Below are 11349 nucleotides of genomic sequence, written 5' to 3'. Positions count from 1 at the left end.
CTACTGTTACTGCTTTTATTGCCCCTGTAAGTAGTAGCTGTGGGTGTGGCCGTGTGGAAAATAAATTACAGACAGGGCTATTTTTGACGATTTAAGATAAGGAAGATCAATCCAGATGCTTGTAAGGTGTAGCATTACTGGTCAATAAACACCGTTAAATTAAAAGGATCTTTGTGGCTGACGATAGTGACAGCTAGGGATATTAGCCTTTGGCGCGCAAATATTTCAAAAGGTAGGTTATCAGGCAGGTTTCTGGTCCACCAGAAGTAGTGATCGCAGACCTTCACCAGTTTTCTACCGATAACAGTCAATGGACCCTCTCCAATGAAGGGCTGCCAAATGATATTTTTTTCATTGATTTTTTTGGTTTAAAATAATTTTTTTATTATTTTTATTGTTATGATATGTTGGTATTAAAAATATTTTTTAAAAAAATAAAAAATATTATTTTTATATATTTTTAAATAAAAATCACTTTAAATAATAACAATTATTATTTTTTAAAATAACTATTAAAACTCTATTAAAACTTTTTTATTATAATCCAAGGTTAATAATTCATTATAATTATATTAACATTACTATTTTCTTCATCCCATCTAATCATATCTTTTCTGGATTCATATTGATAAGAAAAAAAAATTAACATCAAATCAATCATATATATTGTTTTCTATTTTCAAATCAAACCAAGAACAAAAACATGGATCACTTAATGGTTTGTTCATCTATAACTGTTAAGAGCTAAAAAACATTTATAGGAAATCTTAAAAGGATGGTTTAATTATTCAAGTTTTATGTCTATTTTTTTTTTATAATTATGAGTTTAAGTTTTTTTAGAGCTACTAAAAATTTATATAATTATTAATTTTAAAATCTATAAAATTAATCAAATATATACAAATTTATCTGAAACACTTACATTGCAAAAAAAAAAAAAAGACCCACAAAAGACGTTAGTTACAGTGTTTGTTGGCCCTTCACATCAAAGTTTTAAAACCCTTGTGTCTCGATCACCTGCTCATATTTACGCCCCTTTTAGTCGTTGGATAAGTTAAGCTGCGCATTGAAAAGCCAGTAAACTACCTGAGCCTCTGTGATCTTAAGTTCATCTAACAGAAGCCGTTCACTTTCCCAGAGTTGGGTGTGTAGTAGTAACGATGGGGGAGGGTCCTTAAAGAGGGAGGGTGCATGTGGTCCCTCGAGGATGAAGATCGGTGTTTCACGGGAGACCCCATCCTTGTATGAAAGCCCAGACCTAACAGGCTCAGGCAAATTAAAGCAAGCAGCTCATGAGAAAATGATAAATATGAATAGGAGTGCATTAATTATTTGTTCTTTCCCAACTCCCCACATTCTCTGGAATATGAACTCCATGCCAAAAATCATAGTGTCGACTAACATGCGTACTTTATAGCATGTTCTTTTGTTCTTGCGGGAAAGAAAAGCTTTGTTTTCACATTGTTATCAGACTCTGTATTGACAGTATTGCTAACATTGAGATTGACGCCTAAGGAACACGCATCGCAGGAAAGAAAATCGGTGGAAGATAGTGGCTAGTACAACGCTACACATGTTTTTTTATATATGTATATATTAAACATATATTTTAATCTCCAAGTTAAGCAATTTTATAGTAATTATGTATAAACTAATAAGATGACCTTTGGTTTTTAAGACCTTTCGTGAATGTCAGACTGTGAATTAAACAAACGTTTAGTTGACCAACTACTCAAGACTTTAATTGTTTAATTTGGGATGCTCTTGCGGTTACGAGCGACCAGGAAAGTCACGGGCACAGTAATCATGAGAGTTAGTGTCTAACTAGTGACTCCAGCTTACTAAAATATATATATATAGACAACCAGCCCCTCAAAACATTTGTATCTTGTCCTGTGGAGCGGGCTTCGCTAGAAACTTTTTCTGGGTTTTGAGTTTTTTCTGGCGACTGGCTTTATTAATTAATGTTTTAGCTGTGTGGTTTAGTCAGGATTTTGGATCTTTCCTTGATATCTTGCTGAAGGAACTTTCCTGATCTCCAAACAGACAAGGCTACCAGACGAGGAGGATGAAAAAACAGAGTGCTAACTTTTATCAAGGCTACCAGACGAGGATGAAAAAACAGAGTGCTAACTTTTAGTTCGTCTAGGCTGGCGAGCTTCCACGAACTACGAAGGAGCAAAAATACAAATCCATTTGGATGGGCTTTTTGCGAAGGAGAGAAATAATGTGTGATGAACAATGCACTCACGCCAAAATTAAGATTGCAAGTGCCACTTATATTCACACTGTATTTTTTAACGTGGAGTTGGATCATCGGAATCCATCCGCCACCGTCAGGTAGCCATTAATTTAAGTTTTGAAGGGGGCATGATTTCTTTAAAAAAGATTTAACTAACCTTCATTTCAATGGACTTGGAATTTTCTTGGAATCCTTTAAATGTCCACTGCCTTCAGCTTCTAGGAGTCCTCTGCTATTGGGCCTATCTAAAAGAGGTCCATAAGTAGCATGTGAATTTATATATATGTCTTACGAGTCCAATCATGGTAATTGAAAAACCCATTAGGCCCGGTTTTGATACGAATAAACTCATGGGAAATTCGTGTCCTGTTGCCTGCCATGTTAATAATCTGAAGCCCGAGTTCATTTTGTACTTGAATAATATGAATGCTGAAGAAAACTCATGGGAAACACTACACAAGCCCATAACCCTCCTCTGTTGATCTTGCAATCGTGTTTAATCAGAGTTTTTAAACCTAATTTAGTAATTAATTTCTCTCCAGATTTGGATTATGAATTTTTCATAGGTCATTAAATTCTGATGAGGTCATATGGATTAATTTTAATTTTTTAATAAATTAAAATAATATTATTTTGATTAAAAAAATAAATAGTCAGTAAATTATAACTGGATTTTGACTTGGCCACGAAATTACCTAAATTTTTTTAATTTTATTTTATTTTTAAAATTCTGCATGATTCCAGTTTGAATCAATCAAATTCTAGATTGAGTGAAACCAAATTATAAAACTATAAATTTAATTATAGTGGAATCATTTATTTGGGCTTGACTTTAATGGTTGCGAAGGAGTTGATTTCAAACCAAAAAAACAAAAAAAAAAAACCTTCTTTTCAGAAAATAAAATGTCCTTTTTTTGACATTGACTCCTGAGTCTATTTCCCCTAGTGGTAGTAATGATAAATAAATAAATAAATAAGCTATTCAGCTGTCAGAGTAGTGATCATCCCTTTCTTTAACTTTTTTTTCTTCTCGAGATTGTGTTTAATATATGGGTGAAAGAGTTAAATGTTTGACCATTTGTTTTGGTGTATTAAGAAAATCGATTTTTTAATATATGTTCTCCAAATTATTATACATCTTATTTAATTTAGGTCGTGTATTCACCGTTATAGCTTTACATTAACTGATTTACATAAATAACTCTCTTATTGTATTAATTGTATTATTTAATTTATATACATGACAGGTGTTTAAGTTAGGTATTTTGAACAAGATATAGCCATGACCATAAACAATATTATTACACTGTGGCACTTTTCCTTACCAGAATCATTTCATTTTAATATTTTTGATTTAACATATAAATAATGGGATTAAGGAGGTAACAGCACACAAAAAAAAATGAAGCACACGTTAGTTGAATAATTAACGGTGAAAATGATTTTAAAAATAATATAAATTATATTTTAAATTTTTATTTAATAATTTAAATTTTTAAGTTAAATTAATTGTTTAATATGATATTAGAATTTTAATAATCAAGTAATTATAAACTTAAATTTCACTTTGAATTAATTGTTTAACATTTACAATATGATGCTGCCACCAGAATAGACAGGATCAATTTTCGCTTTTTGAGAGCTTTCGATCCTGGGGAGTTTTTCAATTTCTTCTACCAAAACATCTTAAATGTAAAAAAAAAGCATGTCTGGCATGTTATTACATGACATTTTTTTTTTATAACATGAAATTTCTTTTTATTTTTTTAAAAAAAGAATGGGGAACATCATATTTCTCCAGCTCACTAAACATTCTGCAAGTCCAGTGAGCAAGTAAAGTACTGTAAAAATAACAAGCATGCACGGTAAGCTAAAACCTTCCTTGCAAACGTCATATTTCTTTATCAATGAGAATGTGATGCGTTCTCAAAGCAAGGACAAGCACACTTCCTAGGATCGGGGAATGTATAAAAAGTAATTTTTGAAATGAAATGTCTCCATTTTCAATATCAAGTGGACTGGCATATTTTTATTTTTCTTGGCAGGAGTAAAAGTGTTTTAGAATTTCCATAATTTCTCAAATACAAACCAATCACGATGAGGATACATTTAATTACAGTAATTTTAATTCTTAATTAAACATAAAAATACATTCACATTATTTCACTGTACATTCTGCTGCGGGTCAAATTAATTTATTTTTAAATATAAGAAAAGTATTAAGAAGATGAAGAGCAAATTAATTTATTTTTAAATATAAAAAAATATTAAGAGGATGAAGAGCTTTTCTACAATATTATTAAATATAGTCAAACAGATTAATCTTGAAACTTATCGACTTAACTCTTTATCTAACTTGAGTTTTCAATTGAATTACGAGGGAATTAGCTCGAATTAAATTGATTGATCTCGTGAATTTAAATACAATTTTAATGGTTGATAAAAACATGATTTAATTTAAAAAAATAAAAAGATTGTTCAGATAATTGATCGATCTCAGCCCCTCTTTAACCCGTGTCATGGATTTTATTGAGTTTAATAATTATTTTTATAAATTATTTTTTATTTAATTGTATGATAAAATAATATGATCGTAAAATTAAATATCAGTGTAAAAATAGACACTCATTTGAGATAATGATAATCTTATAAAAAAATAAAAATAAATCATATAGTTTATTTCCCAGTCATTTTAATATTGAAGGATATAATTAAGAAAAATTAAAAACAATTAAACGACCAGAAACTTAAAAAAAAATCCAGTTAATGGGTAAACTCGTTAAATCTATGAATTTGATAACTCGGGTTAGTACATCAAACCTATAAACCAAGTTATGAACTTCATTGAGATTGTAATTTATTTATTTTTGAAACTACTTTTTATTTAATTACATGATTAAAAAAATAAATAATTAGAAAATCAAACACCAACTCAATATCAAGATGTTGAAATGTTTTTTTAAAAAGGTTAAGGTTGCGAATCAGGTTAACTAGCCAAACCCTAAACATGTCCATGGATTTTATAAAAATTAATAATATGGTTTTTCTTTGAATCTACTACATGATAAAACATAAACAATGAAAAAAAAGTCAATTTAATTAAAAAACACTCACCAAATCTATAAATTAGAACATCCTGGGTTATCCTGGCAGACTTGCAAGCCATATTAACCCTGTAAAAAAATAAAAATAAAAATAAAATTAATTTCTCAATCATTTCAATATTAAAAAATAAAATTAATAAAAAAATAAATCCCATAACAAAAAAAAATAAAAGAGAAAAATAAGTAAATTAACATGGATTACCACGTTAAATTAAAAAAAAAAGATATCCTAAAGATATCTTATCAAACCTATAAACGATATTAATTATATAGAAAACCAAAATCGATTCAATCATCCCTTTAAAGACATATATTTGATGTCAATTTAGACTAAAAAGAGCTCAATTATACAAATAGTAAGTTTAAAGATTAAATTGGAAATGTTTTAAAAAATTATTATTCCAATTTACAATTATTTGTAAATGAATGAACAATAATTTTAGTTGCAGTGAAAACCCATATATTCTAGCTTTATACCTAATATTATCACATTTTACAGACACATAAGGTTAAGTTATCCAACTAATTAGACGACCCGTGATCGTCTGGAGGCTAGACATTTTTATTTTCTATATATATGTAGATTTTTTAATATATTTTTATAATTTAAAAAATTAAAGTTCAAATAAGAGAAAATTATGCATATATATATATATAATTAAATAAACCACCTATTATGTATATGAATAAATAAAAAACATTAACTATTCTTGATTAATTATTTTTAGAATATCTCTTATTCATGCTTCTTATTTTTTTTGCTGATTTCAATTTGTCGTAATTATCTCATGCTAGAATTTCTTGTGTATGTCATCGAAACTAGGAACTATTCTCGAAAGAAAATGAACGAAAAAGCAACAATATCTAAACTATCAGATAAGATTTAAACAATCTAGCGAACATTAGCATTGTTAGCAAGAATATATATATCAAGAGGCACTTTTGTTGCTAACCCAGAAAACAAAGACGCACACCTGTAGGCACATGAATCTTTCGAAATCAACAATGAAGATGATGGAGTAAAGCCCGTGAACTAGCGTTGATAAAGTCTATCAAGATCCATGAATAAGAGAACTCGAATTGAATATCTGAAGCTTCAAGATCAATTTCATTTTGTCTTGTTTGTTTGTTTGTTTTGGTGATTAAAATATATTAATGTTAAAATAAATTTTAAAAATATATTATTTTAATATATTCATAATAAAAAATACTTTTTAAAAAAATTATTACTATAATATCAAATAGTATCAAGATAACTAGATAAAAATCACTTCATTGCTATATCATTCCAGTTGTGTATGTTGTAGGGTGTTAATGTAAAAATATATTAAAATTAAAATTCATTTTATTTTTAATATCAAACACATTAAAGTTGTGAAAGAATACTTTAAAAAATATTAATATAATACAAAAATGAAAAACAATTTAAAACATATTTGGAAAAACACAGAAAGACCTGCCCTTCAATACTCTTAAATATACGGCTTAATTTGGCCACGTTTGAAACTGTCCAAACAAGACCCCACTGCAATAAAATTAACTCTTAATAAAATTTGTCTAAGAAACTTACTAAAATAAATGTTATAATATATAACGACTCTTACATTAAGTGTCATTGTTACATATCTTATGAGATATTTGTCTTGATTTTGGCAACAATCATAGTATAATTTTACCAACACACTTGACATTAAATAAAGGGCACATGGAATGAATGGCTTTGAATTCAACACAGGCAAAGCTCTGTCATAATTACTAGTTTAATTGGCATGGTAAATAACTGTGGTTGAGTATGCACGCATGCATGCATGTATGTATGATAAAAGTAATTGTTTAAAAATTGTAGCCAGCTGTAATTAATGACAATATTTTACTTAAAATGCTGGTATACTTCGTGAACAATTACCATTAAAATTTGATTCTGTAGGGGCACCTATCATGAACATGCATGCATGTGATCTTAATTAGCAAATTCCAGGCTCATTCAAAAATCCGATCCATAATTTCATTCTGCAGGCTCAAGCACACCTCCACTGTTATAATAGTTTGAATATTAGATAAATAAAAAGAATTCTGTCCTACACCAGGAAGGAAAGAAATTCCAAATCTCTATATATATAATAGTACTTTGTTATTACGTAAAATAAACAGTTTTTATTTTTAAAATTAATTAATTAATCGTCAAGTTATTTTTTTAATTTAATTCAAAAATTGCATCTTCAATTTTATATATATATATATATTGGTCTAAGTGTCCCATTTAAATTAAATTCTATAGACACTATGCATGCCTGTGAATTTCTACAAATAAATTAGTTTGAAAATATTTTTTTATATAAATATCAGTTTTATGTTAACATAAATCAATTAAAAAACAATATTCTTCTCTTTTTATCTTTCTTTAAATTTTTTTTGTTTATATTCATCAGAAACAAAATAATTTTTTTAAGAAATTTATAAAAATTGTTATCTACAAGTTTCAAGACTTAACTATAAAGTGTATATATTACTTTAACTCTACATCAAATCAAATATAATAAAGGAAATTAATATCTTAAAAACAATGATCTTCTCGCTACAAAACCTTATTGCTACACTTACTTCCCTAACATCCACTGCCACAAATCTCATTGTTTTTATTTTTTTTCCAATCGAGATTGTCTGAATTTGTTGCCTGATATGCACAATTAAAGGATGCTGGCTGCGTAAACTGAAGACGCCTCTCGAAACTTTCAACTGGTTAAATTCTTCAAGGAGGTCGTCAAGCTTAATCTTTCACTTTACCTGGCTTAATTTAGACCAGGTTCGTCTTACTTCAAGAAAAGATGACAAAGATAGAGAAACAATTCAGGGTTCAAATCTGCGTTAAAACTCCCCGGCGTTAGTTCTTGTACATGCATGCATGCGTGATTGTTTTTTCTTGACATGATAATTGGATATTTAACTTCTAAGCTCAAGACAAGCATTCCATATCTTCAGTTCTGCCCTTCTGGGAATGATAGAACTTCATCAGAATGCCCGGAAGCAGCCACTCGGAATATATTTACAAGCATTCTCATGTTCAGATTCATGCCTCTTGTTAACAAAATCTTATAAACTATACATCTCTAGCTTGCTGCTGTTTTAGTTGACGGCAATACCGTAATATTGGTCTTTACAATGAAATCAAAGGACGGCCGAGTCCGGACATGAATCCAGCTGAATATTAGTAATTGTTAAGTTAATTTACGATAAATTAATTAAGATATATGCTCAGTGTTCGACTTTGACAGTGACAAAAAGATCACACATGTGACTGTCCAATTTCAACATTCACGGCTCATGATAGCTTTACTTGTTTATTTTTGTCTTTTAAGATTATTTTTTAAAAACAAATTGAATTTTTTAATTTAAAATTAATTTTTATTATTTTAATATAATGGTATCCAAAATAATTTAAAAAAAATATTATTTCAATATATTTTTAAATAAAATATTTTAAAAAATAATAAATACGCAGAATCAAAGTAGTACAAAGCCACAATTCAAGTAAAAAGTTTTAATTGACTTCTTACTTACTATTATACTTTAATAATTTGATTTCATCAATCTGGAAACATTTACATTAATTCCTCGTATATATTACGTATTACTTTCTTTTTTCTTAAAAAAAATCATGATGTTTGCAGCAATTATCTTGAAGTTGATGTATAACAAAGACAAATGAACACAGCAGCATTTCCTATCCTTGTTGATAAGATGTGGTTTGGTGGCTCCGAAAATCCACTATGATAGATTTAGATTTTCTAGATAAAAAGGGCTGAAAATCATTTCTTATCCCTTCACTTTTCATATTCCTATAATCGTACATCCAAGACAAGTTAGTAGTATATCCGCTTGAAAAATGTAAAAATACTCGACATATCGAAAACTTCATCCCATATAGAATCATAATCGTTTTGGACTTAGAGTATATGGAATGGTGATCTGAACAATTATGGTTGCAAATCACTCATGAAGTTAGCCAACTTATTTATAACTTGATCTTGTTTCCTTGGAGATATACTAACATGTATTGTATGGTCCGATTTGTTTTTCGTGTATATCAAAACCAGAGTGCATAGGGACATGGTATTCGTACAATGGTTTTGTACTTTGGTTTACTTTTCTTTTAAACACACTTTCGGATGCTATATTTAGAAACACACACGCTCTCTCTCTCCAACCGGCCGTATTTTTGCCAACCTCGGCGCTTCCCACGCTTTCTCTCCACTCTATTTGGTTAATAACAGTCGCTTTATCTTTTGTTCGATTATTCTAAGTTAATATTTTTCTTTGAAATCCCATCCACAAAAAAGCCCTCTTCTCTTCTTCCATTTATATTGTGTGGAAGAAAACTAAGGGAATGTTGATGATGGTGGTGAATATGACATTATTGAGCCTTCACCGACTCTATCCTTGCTCTTCGTATCCGTTTTTAGAGATTTCAAAGTCAACTTTATTGCCTTTTCTTTGACTTTTTTTGGTTTATAGGTTTTGCTTGCTTGCATGCGTGCTGTTTTTTTTTTTTTTTTGTACATAAAGGTTTGTTTTTTCGAAATTTTGCTAGTTTTTGAATTCTGGGTCATTCTTATTTTATTGGGCTTTGTTTAGATAATGGTGGGAATTGTGTTGTTTTCTTAGGGTTTACCTTTTGTTTTTGTTCGCAGTTTTGTTTCGTTCGGATACGGGAAATAAACATATATACAGTCGATGATGGGAAATTTAGTTTTTGAACCAATGTAAGGGTCAATTCGTAGACCATAAGAACAAAGAATTTTTATTCTCAATTCTGATTGGTAGGCAATCTATTTACAAATAGTGAATTTTTTTGGTTATAAGGTCAATATTGGAGGGAACTTGAATAGGATTTTGGGTTGGTGAAACTGGGTTTCTACTTGATCAAAGCTTTTCGTTGCTATCTTTGATCAGTAATTTGATCTTAGGAGGGGTTTGTTATGCACATTTAATTTGTAATTGCATAAGAATTTTGAAACTTTTCCCTTTTTGATCTTCAAATCGTGATCAGTTCATGCGAATTCGAAGGCAATGAGTGTGATGATGAAAAATTGAAGGTTTTTTGTTTTACTTTTCTAGGATTGTCGTCTAGAATTTAAGGTTGTCTCTGGGATTCACGACTTGTCTTGTATTTGGTTCTTTATAATGGATTCAAAAACAAGCGGTGAGGCTGGTGATGTCATGCCAGAGAAGAAACCGGATAGCCAGGAAGGTGGTGCCAATTCAAAGGTGAAAGGTATAGGAGGTGTGAGTAGCAAAGATATGTATTTTCGAGCTGATAAAATCGATCTTAAAAGCTTGGATGCACAGCTTGAGAAGCACCTGAGCAGGGTTTGGTCAAGGAACACCGAAATCCAAAGGCCTAAAGAAGAGTGGGAAATTGATTCGTCTAAATTAGAAATAAGGCACGAGGTAGCCCGTGGTACTTTTGGGACCGTGTATCGTGGCACTTATGATAATCAAGATGTTGCAGGTCATTGATCTCTGTTTCCCAGCGCTCATTTTGTATTTCCATGTCTTTTCATGCTTACGTGATGGTTCTTAGTGTTTTGGTAGTCAGAGCTCTTAATTTTGTTTGGTTTCTGTTTCTGTAAAGGTCATGCTAGGGAGTAAGGATATTGTGTTTCGCCTGTCCTCCAAATCTTTGTTACGAGTTGCCTTCACACTGCTGCTTATTAACATGATCTAAAATCTGTTGCATATATGTGGAAATGAATATAAAGTTTTGTCCGGCATTGCATTCGCAACGGCATATTAAAATGGATTTCATTTGTTGCCATATCATTACATCGCTAATCCTAGGAAACAATTTTCCCTATCCCTTGCGTTTTCTTTTGTATGCTATTTTTGAATGTGTCCCTTTTATGCTGCCTGCCTGGATTGGGGGTAACAGAAAAAAGTAACAAGGCAAACCATTCATCTTCATTAGTATTTCGGGCGTGGGAGCATCTCTTCTTTTAGTTGGGG

The 11349-nt window shown here is 30.1% G+C and overlaps 1 protein-coding gene across 2 annotated transcripts in view; it reads left to right on the top strand.

The window, feature by feature from the left end:
• Positions 1 to 9305: 9305 nt before the first annotated feature.
• LOC105127309 (Protein kinase superfamily protein) overlaps positions 9306 to 11349 on the top strand; it is a 4837-nt gene continuing 2793 nt past the window's right edge. Inside the window, exon 1 of one of the 2 annotated variants that reach the window (XM_011028568.1) lies at positions 9306 to 10855. In XM_011028568.1, coding sequence (XP_011026870.1) covers positions 10528 to 10855 — 328 coding nt within the window. In that variant the 5' untranslated portion in view covers positions 9306 to 10527. The remainder of the gene's footprint in view (positions 10856 to 11349) is intronic. The other variant, XM_011028559.1, reaches the window with a different exon arrangement.

This window comes from Populus euphratica, unplaced genomic scaffold (assembly GCF_000495115.2).
Source record: "Populus euphratica unplaced genomic scaffold, PopEup_1.0 scaffold1.1, whole genome shotgun sequence".
NCBI lineage: Eukaryota > Viridiplantae > Streptophyta > Magnoliopsida > Malpighiales > Salicaceae > Populus > Populus euphratica.
Note: the sequence above shows the minus strand (reverse complement) of the source record. Positions and strands in the feature narration are given on the sequence as shown.